Consider the following 17,368-nt stretch of genomic DNA (forward strand, 5'->3'; position numbering starts at 1 on the left):
CAAAGCTAGCACATAGCTTCCAACTGGACAACAAAGTGATAACTGCTACAAATACTGTGAAAGACTGAATCACCGGGGAATGTTAGAAGCGATGATCTAAAACATTAGATTTCAAGGAGCATCTCAAGAGAGTAGAAGTTTGAGGGAATTTACAAAGCAAAGTCAGCAACGGTACAGCAATTAAAATCATAAATCCGATCCTGACATTAACATACACAGAATTATTCACTCATCTTGTCATATATGGGAGCAGGAAGAGGGTTAAGGTTAGCTAATACAATATGGATGAGACAATAAAGCTGGTGCCTCGCTAGAGAATGCAGCTTGGTTTCAGAGAATATGCTGTATCTATAATCTGGTCTTGAGTTTGTTTTAATGAAATGTCCTGCCCATTTAAAGATACTAGTCAGAGCCCAGCTCAAGCATAATGCTCACAACGGTGTCCCTTCTAGTATACCTTCAAGCAGGCTTAGGATCCAAGCAATCGGCAAGCCTCAAAATCTGAAATTGTTAACACAGGACTGCTCTTTGACTGACATTTGTGTGGTTTGGTCCTCTTCCACAGAGGGTCAGAGAATTCAGGCAGGAGTACTTCTTAAGTCTAATAATCTTGGAATTGTTAAATCTCTGTGACATGATACAAATGAGTAGCTTCAAAATCAGCTATGTCTCAAAATCTAGCTTATTTTTCTCAACTACTAGAATTGACAACTGTGTGGTAAAATTAATTTGACTCAGTATAGTGCTTTTATAATTTTTTTAAAAATCTTGATCTGTTCACAGCCTGTTAAAACAGCAGAACTACAGGGAGGATAACGAATTAAATGATGTGAATTCATGAGAGGAAGGGGAAATACCCTTCTACAGTAAAAAAAATATAAGTTCTTGGTTCCAAATTTGCAGTCAATAAATATCACAAGCCATAGAATAAAGGAGGGGTACACAGATAGCGGCAGGTTTGTGCTTTACCTGCTGACTTCAACGGGACGGTAATGAAGCAGCAGGATTAATCACAAAAGTGAAGAGTAACTGTCCTTCCTGGTGAAGTAGATATTCATATGAACTTACAATCTAGTACACAGCATTTGATGTTCACAATGTGGCCTCCTCAACAATGGAAGAAACAACTTGGTGACGGCTTTGTGGAGCACCTATATTCAGATCTGCAGCTTTTCTTTTGACTTTCATTTAATTCGCTTGCATGATTGGTGTTTTCAAATTACTAAATTCACCAAGTCACCTTTTCCTCATTTCTTAAGGGTTTTCTTTTTTTAACCTTAATCTTTATTATTACAATTTGTTTCAATCATGTCGGCATCATTAAGGCTTATATTTGCAGCTCTTGGGAGGTGGTTTTGAACAAGGAGCAGGGTGAAAACATGCTCCATGCCATCAGTCACAGATCTAGTGTAATACAATGAATGAGAAACGATAACAAGAATCTGTAGGTGGTGGCATATATGTCCTAATTGGCTCCCTCTTCAGTTTGCTGCTATAATCTTCACTTACAAGCTCTCTGCCACTCAACCCAATTGTCCTGCTCATTGTGAAGTCATGTCCGCACTACAACCACTGTTATAGTATTTAACATCTCCATTTGGAACCACATCAACATGAAGTTTAAAATTTATCCAGTCTGAGAGTTTTCAATAACATATCAATACATTCCAGTGCAAAAATAGTAACATTCTCTTCATATAGTTAAATTGTCTAAAGAAATTGGTACCATGTTGAAGGATATTATTGAGTGATGAGCTGTATAACAAGGGCTCATTCTCCCATCTTCTCCCTGCATCCTGACCCTTCCAACACTATGTAAATCTCTATATAATTTAAGCTGTTGCACATTCATTATTGATTATTTGCCCATCCTGGCCACGTTGCCAGTGCACATATGTATAGATGGGTGTAGATGGATATACAATCTTAATCGCCTGAGAAACTATCTTCATACTGGAGTCTTCTGATGTTTTCAAAACATTCACCACATTCATTTCTCAAAATATGGAACAATCTTTATCACCCAACATAACTCGTCACAACACTGAGGAAACTAACGGGCAATGAGAGGGAAGAAGCACTTAATTTTGATGTCCAGCACATTCTTGATGTTGACTGTGGAGCATTGCTAAATGATTTAAAATGAAGCCATGTTCCAGGAAAGGCTTCTAAAGCTGTAGCGCAGTAAGAGGAGAAATTGGAATACCCACACAATGGTTGTTTTACAATAATATCTTAATTAACCTGATGGCCTCAGAATTTTATTTGTAGTTGTGTGAAGACTGTCAGAGAACATTATTTTTCTTTAAATGTGTATTTAATGTGCACACACACGAAATGTGTGTAACTTTATAATGTACTGTAGGCGAGTTTACTATATTACTTCAGCTGGAATATACAGCTAGTAACGTGTATCAGCTAACTTATAAATAAGGTCATAAGAAGAAATTCAACTTTGATTGCTGGTGCTAAAAATATGCAATTGTACTAATGTTCTGCATTGATTTCATTCGCAGCAATGAAACAGATTATGTACACTATAAACAACAAACTGTGATCTAACTTGTAGTCTCCAGCAACTTGTGGAAATTCCAGAGACTTCAAAGCCATCTCTGAGACAATGCAAGTGGAAGGAATCCTTCCCTGATAAGGTAGCTGCACACAGACCCAACTTTAACCTGTGGTTTAAAAGTTCTTTGGAGGGTGGAGCTGCAAACATTGTCAGGTACAATAACAAGTGGCTCATATTTTTGTACAAGTTTAGAGTTGATCAATAGAAATTAATTTCTCTCTTAACCTGCACAACAGGATTATACACTCAGTGGCCACTTTATTAGGTAAATCCTGTACCTAATAAAGTGGCCACTGAGTGTATGTTCATGGTCTTCTGCTGTGGTAGCCCATCCACTTCAAGGTTCAATACGCTGTGAATTCAGAGGTGCTCTTCTGCACAGCACTGTTGTAACACGAGGTTACTTGAGTTATTGTCGTCTTCCTGTCAGCTTGAACCAGTCTGGCCATTCTCCTCTGACCTTTCTGCTCAATAAGTCATTTTTGCCCACAGAATTTCCACTCACTGAATATTTTTCTGGTTGTTTTTCCTCACCATTCTTTCTAAACTTTAAAGGTTGCTGTGCGTGACAATCCCAGGAGATCAGCAGTTTCTGAGATACTCAAACTGCCCCCTCTGGCACCAACAAATGAATGGCTGATGAGATATTCGCATTAACAAACAGATGTACAGGTGTACCTAACAAAGTGCCCACTGAATGCATAATCAAGGAAGAACAATCAAACCAATCTCTCCTTCACATGCGATACCGGATTAGTCAGACCAGAAACAATAATCAAAAATCAATTTCTCATATAAAGCAGCTGATGGTACAGATCAAAATGTTCCTTGTCCTAAATATAATTAGCTCTGTGCCTCTTCTGATACATGAGAAATCCATTAAGTTTTCAGACCCTGACTGCTGCCTGAACTATTGGTTGGATTTATAGTCATTACTGGACGTGACTGCACAATGCTGAGGGAATTCTCCTGTCCTCTGACTCAGTGCCATTTTTCATGTTTAAATCTACATGATGATTGTCAGTAGATTACTTGCTGGAAGTATCTGCCTGGGAGCTGCCAAGACCGCATACTCTATTAGCAAAGCTCCTGTGTACACTTAGTATTCCACCACAAAACAATTAGACCTGAAAAAGCTATTGGAATATGATACTTGCACTTTTTTTCAAGGGAGTAATTCCTGCATAGAAAATTATTTACGCATGTCTTAAAATGTTGTGCTCATTTCAGATGGAAGTTGGACCAGGCACTTCCTGCCACAGATCACCAACAGTGAATCATATATCCCTATCAACTTGCACACAAGTGGGAATGTCATCCATATATACAGTACAAACTTCTGACTCGACGTTGTGGCAATCCGCGATCTTCTGTTTCCACCTCACAATAAAGCAGAAAATTGGGAACCACATTCCATTAATCCCCTAAACAGAGTAGCAAGTGTAGCCCTTTTGGAAACAGAAAGCTGTGACAACGTTTGCAGCATCTTTGTGCAAGTTGATGCAACTTGTGTCTCTGTGGAACTCTATGGAGTGACCCACTTTTGGCACCAGGTATGATTGCCACATCCCAGGTCAAGAGGATCCCATTAATCGACTATGCCATATAATCTGTTCACTGTCCTGATTTCACGCCTTCTCCCTATTTCTACAGCACCCACTCCCCAGCTCATCTCCCATTTTCTATCGTCCCATGGTACCACTTGCGGCAGAAAGCTCACTGCAATAGCACTGACCATTTCCCAGCATGCAGCATGTTTTTGAGACAGCAGCTGTGAGCTCAGACTCTGCTTAGCGAATAAGCATTAACCTCTAACACTTAAATGGGAAGAAATCATGACAGCATGTTCTATTCCAATTCAGTAACTTTCTGAGACACCAAATTTGGTATTAAGACAAAACATTGTGCCCATTTAAGACAGCAGACAGGTGGCCGACTGGATGGTGGGTGGATGGTTTGTATGGTGCTGTACTTGTTCTCCCACTGATGCAGGGCTTCATTACACTCCTGATTATTGGATTTCAGGTTCTCCATATCCTCCCAGATGGACCAGAGTTTTCTGGAGTCACAGGTAATGTGGTATTACTTCAACCAGGTTTTGAATACGTTCTTGAATCTTTTTTTTCCTGCCAGGTACATTTTCTCATGACAGCCTTAATAGAGCATCTTTAGGGATTCTGATGTCAAGCATTAAGTGATGTGGACTACCCAATTGAGTGTAACTAGGACTCATTGCTGGCTATTTTGGTCGAGGAGGGGACACAGACTTTGCTTCACTTACCTTTCCAGTGAATTTGGAAGGTGATACGAAATATTTGTAATTGAATCACAAACAAGGGAAAATCTGCAGATACTGGAAATCCAAGCAACACACACAAAATGCTGGAGGTGTCCTGATGAAGGGTCTTGCCCCGTAACATCAACTGTTCACTCTTTTCCATAGATGCTGCCTGGCCTGTTGTGTTCCTTCAGCATTTTGTGTATGTTGCATAGATGATTAAACACAGATTTGAGTCAAATGAACAAAATGGCAGGATTGTTCAGCTCAAGTTGGAGAAAATAGAAGTAAACCCAAATACCAACCTCAATTCACCCCATGCTGCATCTTCTAAATCTCTTGCAATCGTTTTTTTAAAAAAACAGCAATTTAATGATGTCCTAGTAAAATTACGTGAGAATATTTTTCTGAATGAGTCCCAACTGTTGTGGCTTACGCTAAATTGCTTTAAGGTTATCCGATTTCCTGGGAGATTAATCTCAATTTTTCTTTTGTAACTCAGCCTATCGGACTGCATCCAAGAGAAAGCGTAGATCTTCCTAGTGAGAGGTCAACAGTCAGCCACGGAAAAAAAAAAAGAAAAAGGAGTGGATGAAGGGTATAAGAGATACAGTTCTTCCCCTGGGATTATGCATTCTCTTGTCCTGTCATTAAAACCTGGTCTCATTTAAAAGATGTGCCCAGTGGGGTTTGGCACAGAAAGCGGTCTAGAGTGGAATTTAAACAGAACCAAAACAGCCAGGAGACAAGACCATTTCCACAAACAAGACACCTGGAGAGTGGAAGGCTGGAGGGGAGTATTCTGTTCTATGATGGTTTTGATACTGTATTTTCTTTCGTGCATCAGCGGTTGTATCTTTGGCCACCCACACTGGATATCTGGAATTAACTCTTTGTCATCTCATTCATCAGGACTTCCATTTTCTCCCAGTGGTGCTCACAGATCTTGTAATTTAGCTAATCTTTAGTCAGACAAAAGCTGAGGAAATTTTATTTTCAAAGTAGCAATGACAAGTTTCCAGAAATCCAAAAGAAACAGTTTGCAAGCATTTGGCCTCGTGTCCTGATCAGAATTCTGCCTTGGATGGAAACAGTAATTATGTCACTATTCACAATTTTGTAAAGCTAAAGAAAATTACAATTAAAAGTAGCATCTGTCATTCCCTGGTAGAAGGGTGTGAAATTTGCCAAGTTTCTGTTTGTGTGGAATCCTGTGATCACTACGGTGCGACTTCAACTTGCTAAAAGCAGTCTCAAACAGATTGATGGCTCACCCACTGAAATATCTTCTCCACAGATTCAATTCTGATCCAGATTTCCCTCCTCATTGCGCTTTTCAAATTAGTCAATGTCCTCTACTGCTACTGTTCTGGGCAAGGCAAAACAGCTTGTCAATTTCTACATTAATCCTCTTAAAATTCTAAAAATAGCAGTGGGCCATCATAGCTAGGCTCTTTGGAATCCTAAAGTCAGAAAATCATTTTGCCTTTCAACACTCTTCTTTCAAACAAGCAGGTCAGCCTGCACACTATGGTCAGGGAATGTGGTATATCTCCACACTCTAAGATGACAAGAGATCATGGATTCTCCACTCTTCAGTGTTAATTGCCAATCCTGGGCTTTACTAAGCAACACACAGGACATGGATGCAAACATTTCCTAATAACAATTTCAATGTTTCCCTGAAGAAAACACTGACAGGAACAGACAAAACTTTGTAACATCACCGATGACCAGCAAAGACAAGAACAGAATTGTTGGCCTTTGCAATCTGAGGTTTGCCTGCATAATAGCCACTGTATCACAGATTTATTTTTTTCTGCAATATGACTGAAGGGATTTGACGATGTGTTATACAAGTGCAGAGTTTTGTTTTCCTATATGTTACCTGACAACTTGAGCCAAGAACTGATGGAACTTATCCAGGGCAATGAAATGATGACAATCTAAGAACCAGTTCTATGTTGCGAGTTGTTTGTGCTTCATACTCTCCCATCTCACTCTTCTCACTGTCCGTCTTTCCCCCCATATGCAAACACATGGTTTCAGTACCTTATTAAAAGTCTTAGGCATTTGATGTCAATAAATTTATTTTCTGTTTCTGGTATGAGAGGAAATTAAACATAAAACCTATAATGCAATTAAGTTCATTAGATGGCAGCTTTAAAGCATACAAGATGAATTGATGACAGATTGTGCCTGTAAACTATGACAGGCAGCTGTCAGCACAATCCACTTTACCGTGCTGAAGCACAAAAAAAAACATCAGAAATTCAGCTTAACAGCTGATAAGAGGAGAGCCAAGGACAGCATGTCGAGTTAAGAATGGCAGAAGAAGATGGGGAAATAAATAAAAAGAGAACAAGGGCAGCACAGAGGGAACTACGTGTTAGTCACAGGGAAGAGGGTGATTGAGACGTGGTGGGGCGGACGGTTAGCAAGTGGCAGTGTGAGGAGAGTTAGGAAAGAGGACATTTTGGGGAAGAATAAGGTGGTGATAAGGTAAAGGAGTGGCAGATGGAGAAACAAAGGAACAAAGAGAAGATAGGGGTACATATACAACAGGGTAAGTGAAGAGAAGGGGTGGATTGTCTCAGCGCTGGCCAACTAACATTTTTAAAAATCACTTGTTTCCTGAAGAAGTATTGTTGAAGCTATACAGGACCCTGGTTAGACCCCACTTGGAGTACTGTGGTCAGTTCTGGTCGCCTCACTACAGAAAGGATGTGGAAACCATAGAAAGGGTGCAGAGGAGATTTACAAGGATGTTAAACAACAGGAATACTGCAGATGCTGGAAATTCAAGCAACATACATCAAGGTTGCTGGTGAACACAGCAGGCCAGGCAGCATCTGTAGGAAGAGGTGCAGTCGACGTTTCAGGCCGAGACCCTTCGTCAGGACCCTACAGATGCTGCCTGGCCTGCTGCGTTCACCAGCAACTTTGATGTGTGTTGTTTACAAGGATGTTGCCTGGATTGGGGAGAATGCCTTATGAGGATAGGTTGAATGAACTTGGCATTTTCCTTGGAGCGACAGAGGATGAGAGGTGACCTGATAGAGATGTATAAGATGATGAGAGGCATTGATCGTGTGGATAGTCAAGAGGCTTTTTCCCAGGGCTGAAATGGCTAGCATGCGAGGGCACAGTTTTAAGGTGCTTGGAAGAAGGTACAGAGGAGATGTCAAGGGTAAGCTTTTTATTTCTACACAGAGAGTGGTGAGTGCATGGAATGGGCTGCCGGCAACGGTGGTGGAGGCAGATACGATAGGGTCTTTTAAGAGACTCCTGGATAGGTATATGGAGCTTAGAAAAATAGAGGGCTATGGGTAACCCTAGGTAATTTCTAAGGTAAGGACATGTTTGGCACAGCATTGTGGGCCGAAGGGCCTGTATTGTGCTGTAGGTTTTCTATATTTCTATGTCTTCTAAGAAAAAAATTTTGTATTTTCTCATTCAAGCTTCCATAAAGGCATCTGTTTTGAGAAATATTTGACAATTTCACCAGGATGAAGCAATACAGGGAAGATGTAGAAAATCCACCATTAATGGTGAACTAGGAAGACCAATCCTTATTGTTGAATGATTACCAATTACTGGTGGAAAGAAATAACAATAGAAGGAGAGTTTCATAGATTGAGGTCCTGAGAAGATGTGGAGATGTAACATCGTATGTAGCACTAGACTCAACATAATGAGAATCATTCACTATAGTTATAGTAGAAAATTGGCATCAAAGGAAAAAAAGTGACAATCTTTGAGAGTTTCAAATGGGCAGCACCATTAATACAATTAAAAGCATTCCTGACATGTCACAGCCAACAGGCTGTTAAAGGAAAAAATGCTTGGTGACACAGCCCATCACTCCAATTGCTCTGATCTAATAATTGGTTGTTCAGAGGTTGCAAGATATTATTCACATAGGAACCATAGCAGCAGGCAGCGGACAGAAGACAATGTGTAAGCACGTTGATTAGGCCCATTGCTTCCATGGTTAATTTATTCACCGATTACTGTTCACTGATTCCAACAGAAACAAGGCTCATTTGTTTAATGGCCACAATCCACCAGGGAGAAAGGTATGGGAACTCCTTCACACCCCATCTACACTTATTAAAATATGCACTTTCAAATGTTTTAAGAAAATAGTGCCAGTAATTAGCTCTCAGATCTTTGTTTAACTGGTTTAAATTGTCTCAAGGTGACTCTCACTTTGATTTTTACCGAAATACCTCCTCCTTCAAGAAGAATTTGTTCTACATCAAAGGAGAGTGCGAAAAGGAAACAAGATTCGGTTTTACTGCTAAAAATAAGTCATCTTATACAATAAAACCCATTTATTCACCCTTACCTCAGTCACTTGATAGGATAATTAGTAGCTCAGAAGTAGGGTGATGTATCAGAAACTAACTAGAGCAAAACAATCTATTTTGATCACCAAGGTACAAGGGTGATATCCAAGGATTGGGGGCCGAGCAAAGAAGAGCCACAAGACTGACCCCTAGTGTTGAAGATTTGAATTATGCAAAGACACTGAAAAAAAATCTTACTAGTTTTTGTAGTTACTCCTCGTGGACTGAAAATGATGTTAAGTGTAAGGAAAATTATTTAAAGTGTAACTCAGGGCTAGTAACATGCACTAAGACTTTCCTATAGGGTCCTTCTGTGTTGATGAAAACACATCCATATAACTCCTGTACGGATGTCTTTGTTACGATTTACGTGCACACGTGCAGCCTGTGGAATGCCCAAGACGCTTGTGATAAGGCAGCTCTTCACAGCACTAACCTGACCAGGTCTAGACTGTAGACTCCATTTTAGCTGGATTCCCTCATTTAAGCACTTAGCATTGTGAAGTACAAGAGGAGGACAATGTACATAATAAATTGTAAATGTAATAATGATTTTATAATACAGTTTATATTGTAAATACATGCTGGTATTGATGTATCTGTGTGCATTTTATTCCATAACTGTTCTTTAACCTCCAACTTAGTTTTTTTGTATCTTTTTAGATTTTATAACTGTTGAATTCTTTTTGTTGCAAGTCACACCAACAAACTACAGTAATTTCCTAATAGATGTAAATGTATATTGCAAATAGAGTTGATTCTTAATCCTAATGTGTATAAGACTCTGAATGTGAAGGGTAAGAGAAAACTGCAACAGCAGATGCTTGAAATAAAAACACTATCCCGCCCTTTGCACAATGTTCATCTAATGTGACTGCCCAAGCGCCTTGTACTTTTCAGCTGTAAAAGGAGCCTCCTGAAGGGTGAACTCAGAGTGAAGTCTAAGTTAATGGTATGGAAAAAGTACTGGTAATTAATTACTGAATGTTAAATAAGGGCCACAATTTTAAAAAGTACATAAATAAATTTAGGATATGGTGATCAACAAAAGAAATGCGACACTGTATATTAGTAGTGAAATCCTAGAGTTACTGAAGTAATTAGATACTACAGTGAAGATACTTCAGGGACACCCTAGATAGATCAGTTCAGATGAGCCAAATCAACTTCCTCATCTATAATTATCTTGAGACCTTAAAATCTAAGAATTCAGGTTATTTGAGTCAATAAATTATCAAATCTAATAGCTTTAAGCAATAAATCTAGCACCATAATTGAATATTTTAAATCAAAAGGGGTTGCTTCTACAACAGACTAAAGGGAGAAGGGTCTTGCAAAATGCTGCTTGTTTTCTTTTATTTTAAAATCTTCTTTGGCAGACTACTTCAGTGTATTATTTGATGCAATCCTATTAAATTATTAAATTAGAAAGGTAAAGACAACATGATTATCTTTCTTAGTTGAGGAATTGAGTTTAAGAAACAGAAGGTTATGTTGTAGCTTTATAAAACTCTGGTTAGGCTGCATTTGGAGTGCTGCATCCAGTTTTAGTCTCCCATTATAGGAGGTTTTGAAGAGGGTGCAGGAGAGGTTTACCAGAATGTTGTCTGGATTAGAGGGAACATGGAGTGAAGAGAAGTGAGGCAAACTTGGGTTGTTTTCTCCCAAGCAGCAGAGGCTGAGGGAAGATCAAAGAGAAGTTTATAAAATGAGAGGAATAGATAGAGTAGACGGTAAATATCTTTTTCCCAGGGTCGAAGCGTCTCATACCAGAGGGCATGTATTTAAGGTGAGAGGGGGTAAGTTCAAAGAACATGCACAAGGCAGAACATTTTTTGTTAAACACAGGGTGGTGGGTGCTTGGAATGTGCTGCCAAGTGTGGTAGTGGAGGTAAGTACAACAAATAAGCTCTGAGACAGGCACATCAATGTGCAAGGAATGGAAGAATTTGGATATTGTAGGCAGAAGTGATTAGTTTAGCTAGGTATATAATTACTAGTGTAATTAGTTCAGTACAGCAGTACAGCATCAATGCAGAGGTGTGGTTCCTCAGCAGAATGCTATGTATATCATATATGGACAGGACAACCAATGAAGAAGTTCTACAGAGAACGAAAACAAAATGTACATTACTTAAAAAAAATCAGAAAACAGCAATCAAAATTCTTTGGACACGTCATGCGAAGAGAGATATCAGAACATTTAGTTACAACTGGAAAGCTGGAAGGAAAAAGCAGAGGCAGACAGAGAATGAAAATGATAGATGGAATAGCATCATGGTTAGAAACAGGGGAGGCAACAACTACAATTTGGAGGGCCACGGACCATGATGGATGGAGAGACGTGATCGCCCACGTCGAACGGCAAGGCACCTGAATATATATATACACACACACAGCATCATGGATCAAGGGAACTGTTCCTGTGCTGTACTGGTATATGTTCTAAATTCTTAATTCTGCTTCTTATTGCGTAGTTTTGCTTTTGTTAAAAATATTTACTATAAACACATGAGATACTGGAAACCAAGAGTGACACATGCAAAATGCTTGTGGAACTCAGCTGGTCAGGTAGCATCTATGGAAATGAACAAATTGTCAACATCTTGGACTGAGACGCTTCATCAGATCCTGAAGAAGGGTCTCAGCCTGAAACATCAAGTTTATTCATTTCCATAGATGCTACCTGACCTGCTGAGTTCCACAAGCATTTTGTGTGTGTTGCATAAAATTTACATCAGAAATACAAAAATATGAAAAAATGCTTAGAAGTATACAAAAGTAGCCATAGCAGCACTGGAAAGAATTTTAGGAATTGGCCACAGAAGCTTGAAACGTGATCTGCCTTTAAAGAAGGTCATGATTTGATCATCTTCCTCAACCCTACTTGCCCACCTGATTTCCTTGTACCTGGCTTCCAAAAGTTCATTGCTCAGTCTTGAATTTCACCACTTAAAAGAAATGTAAACAAGAGCATTGCCCGCCTGAAGATTTGTCAAATATTGTATTAGCTTCATCTGCAGGTCAATGGACAGTTAGAAGAACTTAATCGTTACTAAAGAGAAGTCTGTTTGTAACCCAGAGTTTGAAATTCTCCCAGATATTCCAAACCAATAAGGAAAATAGGAATGTAAATTTGGGTATCGAAGGAACCTGTCCAGCAATGCTTCATGTGCATTTTATCTACATTATAAATTGGCTTCCCAGCCTAGGCCATGTTGTTGATGTTCCTAAATTTCTTTGCCAGCAATCCACATTATAACAAACTAAATAATCCCCAATGATTAAAAAAAAATGAAACAATATTAATCCCTTACTCCCTTGTGGGTACTCACAGATGATGAAGTAATTCTGGCCCCTTTTGAATTCTAGCCCCCTGTAATTGGGGCTATACTCCTGGAATTTGATAGTGAATTTTATGTCACTATCCGGTTTATTACACGTGACAAGCAAGTGGGGGTCGATGACAGTTCTGCATGACTCCGCCTGGTCCTTGGTCACCAGGTACAGCTTGTAATATTCATATGGGCCTTGATTGCTTGCTTTTGGGCAGATTATATCCAGTCTGTCACCAATTTCTGGGTATAATACCAGGCCTTTTCCAGCTTGAAACCTAGAAGAAGAATAAAAGAAAAAATGAATTTCTAATCCAACGATTTTCACAATTCTACCACCAAATGAGTATCTATGAAAGGATCTTGTGGTGCAATAATCTTGATGAACATCATCAAACCATTGTATGGGGCTGATAATGACCTTTAAGTGTAAGTTTATGTTCAATATAAAGGGGTCAATATATACAGTACAAATTCTTTTGCCACATAACTTTCAACCACTCCATGTCCTGGATGTGGAATATGCCAGGTTCTATTATTTCTCAATATCCACACATGGACACATGACATAAGAACAGTGATTAGCAGCAAAAGCCAGTTAGAATTTCTGCTTCCTTCCCCAGGAACCATCAAGGCTCAGTATAGCACAGTTTTAACGGAGATCTCTTCACTCCAGCAAACTCCAGAAGGTATAGAGATTCAAGTTCTTTTGAGCTCTATATCAAAAATGTGTGTATTTATCCATTCAACCTCAGGGACAACAAACTACTCTTCCTCAAATGTCTTTATGAAAATCACAACATTTCTATCACCAAATAATCCAAGCCAAAATTATATTCCTCCTCAAATCACCCCAAGCAAAGCAAAATTTCACAACCTGGGATCAATGGGGGACATCACACTCAATCACATCCAATTTTCAGTCAGTCACTCTGCAAATACTGATGTCATTGAAACGTTTATTTTCTTAAACATCTAACAACCTGCCGGAGGAAAACAGACCACCACGGTTATTCTTGAATGTTGCAAGGTTAAAAGAGGAAAATAAATAAACTAGGGTTGCCATTCCTGATGGTGTTTCTGTCATGTCTATTGGAACATGCAGCCTGGGTCTATCTCAACCATGATGTGCCAAAGTAATAATCCCCATGGATACCAACTCTCTGCACTCATGCTAGAATCAGCAATTGGGAAAGGTGACACAATGGCACAGAACGTTACTTCAATACAATAATATTTTTAGCCAAGCAAATTAAAACCCACAAGACCAGAAGGGAAGTGCAAACTATGTCAAGAAGCTAGGAACCACCATAGTGAAAATTGAGTGTAATTTAATAATTACTTATTTTCCCTAAATCAGAGTATCTCACACACACAAAATGCCAATGCCCTGTTCATGGCAGATTCCCCTATAAACAGGGAGCACCATATCACGAGACTTCACTCTTGTGCCTTCAGCGAATTACTGTAATTTAATTAATTCTATAACTAGACTGAACCAACTACCTCCTCATCACTTGCCTTCAACAATGAGGAAGTTTCAAAAGAAGGTCGAGACCTTTGGAAATAAGACCATAAGACAAAGGAGCAGAAGTCGGCCATTTGGCCCATCGAGTCTTCTCCGCCATTTTATCATGAGCTGATCTATTCTCCCATTTAGTCCCACTCCTCCACCTTCTCACCATAACCTTTGATGCCCTGGCTACTCAGATACCTATCAATCTCTGCCTTAAATACACCCAATAACTTGGCCTCCACTGCCGCCTGTGGCAACAAATTCCATAGATTTGCCACCCTCTGGCTAAAAAAATTTCTTCACATCTCTGTTCTGAATGGGCGCCCTTCGATCCTTAAGTCATACCCTCTCGTACTAGACTCCCCCATCATGGGAAACAACTTTGCCACATCCACTCTGTCCATGTCTTTCAACATTCAAAATGTTTCAATGAGGTCCCCCCTCATTCTTCTAAACTCCAAGGAATACAGGCCAAGAGCGGACAAACGTTCTTCATATGTTAACCCTCTCATTCCCGGAATCATTCCAGTGAATCTTCTCTGTACCCTCTCCAACGTCAGCACATCCTTTCTTAAATAAGGAGCCCAAAACTGCCCACAGTTCTCCAAGTGAGGTCTCACCAGCGCCTTATGGAGCCTCAACATCACATCCCTGCTCCTATACTCTATTCCTCTAGAAATGAATGCCAACATTGCATTCACCTTCTTCACCACCGACTCAACCTGGAGGTTAACCTGAAGGGTATCCTGCACAAGGACTCCCAAGTCCCGTTGCATCTCAGAACTTTGAATTCTCTCCCCATTTAAATAATAGTCTGCCTCTTTATTTCTTCTGCCAAAGTGCATAACCATACACTTTCCAACATTGTATTTCATTTGCCACTTCTTTGCCCATTCTTCCAATCTATCCAAGTCTCTCTGCAGACTCTCTGTCTCCTCAGCACTACTGGCACCTCCACCTGTCTTTGTATCATCAGCAAACTAAGCCACAAAACCATCTATTTCATAATCCAAATTGTTGATGTACAACGTAAGAAAAATCGGCCCCAGCACGGACCCCTGTGGAACACCACTGGTATCTGGCAGCCAACCAGAATAGGATCCCTTTATTCCCACTCTCTGTTTCCTGCCAATCAGCTAACACCCTATCCACGTATGTAACTTTTCCGTAATTCCATGGGCTCTTATCTTGTTAAGCAGCCTCATGTGCAGCACCTTGTCAAAGGCCATCTGAAAATCCAAATATACAACATCCACTACATCTCCCTTGTCTAGTCTACTTGTAATTTCCTCAAAAAATTGTAATAGGTTTGTCAGGCAGGATTTTCCTTTAAGGAAACCATGCTGAGTTCTGCCTATCTTGTCACATGCCTCCAGGTACTCCGTAACGTCATCCTTGACAATCGACTCCAACAACTTCCCAACCACCGATGTCAAGCTAACAGGTCTATAATTTCCTTTTTGCTTCCTTGCCCCCTTCTTAAATAGTGGAGTGACACTTGTAATATTCCAGTCCTCTGGAACCATGCCGGAATCTATCGACTTTTGAAAGATCATCGCTAGTGCCTCCGCAATCTCCACAGCTACTTCCTTCAGAACACCAGGGTGCATTCCATCTGGTCCGGGAGATTTATCTACCCTTAGACTATTCAGCTTCCTGAGTACTTTCTCTGTCGTAATTGTGACTGCGCACACTTCTCTTCCCTGACACCCTTGAGTGTCCGGTATACTGCTGATGTCTTCTTCAGAGAAGACTGATACAAAATGCTCATTCAGTTCCTCTGCCATCTCCTTACCTCCCATTACAATTTCTCCAGCATCATTTTCTATTGGTCCTATATCTACTCTCACCTGACTTTAATATACTTGAAAAAGCTCTTTAATGTTATTTGCTAGCTTCCTTTCATAGTTCATCTTTTCCCTCTTAATGACCTCCTTAGTTTCCTTTTGTAAGCTTTTAAAAACTTCCCAATCCTCTGTCTTTCCACTAACTTTTGCTTCCTTGTATGCCCTCTCCTTTGCTTTAGCTTTGGCTTCTCTTGGCAGCCACAGTTGCATCCTTTTTCCATTTGAAAATTTCTTCTATTTTGGAATATATCTGTCTTGTCCCTTCCTCACTTCTCGCACAAACTCCAGCCACTGCTGCTCTGCTGTCCTTCCCACTAGTGCCCCTTTTCAGTCAACTTTGGCCAGTTCCTCTCTCATGCTACTGTAATTTCCTTTCCTCCACTGAAATACCAACACATTGGATTTCAGCTTCTCTTTTTCAAATTTCACAATGAACTCAATCATGTTATGATCACTGGCTCCTAAGGGTTCCATCACCTCAATCTCTCTAATCACCTCCGGTTCATTACACAATACAATCCAGTACAGCCGATCCCGTAGTGGGCTCAACAACAAGCTGTTCTAAAAAGCCATCTCGCAGACATTCTACAAATTCTCTCTCTTGAGATTCAGTGCCGACCTGATTTTCCCAATCTACTCGCATGTTAAAATCCCCCACAATCATAACACTGCCCTCCTGACAAGCCTTTTCTATTTCCTGTCGTAATTTGTAGTCCACATCACTGCAGCTGTTTGGAGGTCTGTATATTACTGCCATCAGGGTCCTTTTACCCCTGCGATTTCTTAGCTCAACCCATAAAGATTCTGCACCTTCCGTTCCTATATCACCTCCTTCTAATGATTTGATATCATTTCTTACCAATAAAACCACACCACCCCCTCTGCCTACCTGCCTATCCTTCTGATACACCGTGTATCCTTAGACGTTCAGCTCCCAGAGACATGCATCCTTTAGTCACGTCTTAGTGATGGCCACAATATCATACCTGCCAATCTGTAGCTGTACCACAAGATCATCCACCTTATTCCTTATGCTGCATGCATTTAAGCATAACACCTTAAGACCAGTATTTGGTACTTTTTGCTTTGATTGCACTGCAACTCATCCCAATGGCTGCAAATTTGCTCCATCACCTGCCTGTCTTTCCTTACATCTTTACTGCTCACTATCTTAGATTTATTTCTGTTTTCCCTTCCTCCGCTCTATCATTCCGGTTCCCATCCCCCTGCCAAATTAGTTTAAACCCTCCCTAACAGCTCTATTAAACCTTCCCGCCAGGATATTGGTCCCTTTCGGGTTCAGGTTTGAATGGATGTACATTTGGTTGAATCATATGAAAATTGTTCTGTATTACTGAATTCCCCCAAAAAGAAAGAAAAAACAGGGGGAATCTGGTCTAAGCAGAAGAAAATTATGTTAATATCCTAATCCATCTTACTTTGACATGACATAAATGAGCCCTACAAT

General features: G+C 40.0%; 1 protein-coding gene across 1 annotated transcript in view; it reads right to left on the reverse strand.

Annotated features, from left to right (window-relative positions):
• Positions 1-17,368, reverse strand: part of efnb1 (ephrin-B1) — a 184,907-nt gene that overhangs the window by 53,605 nt on the left and 113,934 nt on the right. Inside the window, exon 2 of the mRNA XM_072270760.1 lies at positions 12,538-12,815. Within this exon, the coding sequence (XP_072126861.1) occupies positions 12,538-12,815 (278 nt within the window). The remainder of the gene's footprint in view (positions 1-12,537; positions 12,816-17,368) is intronic.

Source organism: Mobula birostris, chromosome 10, assembly GCF_030028105.1.
Source record: "Mobula birostris isolate sMobBir1 chromosome 10, sMobBir1.hap1, whole genome shotgun sequence".
Taxonomy (NCBI): domain Eukaryota; kingdom Metazoa; phylum Chordata; class Chondrichthyes; order Myliobatiformes; family Myliobatidae; genus Mobula; species Mobula birostris.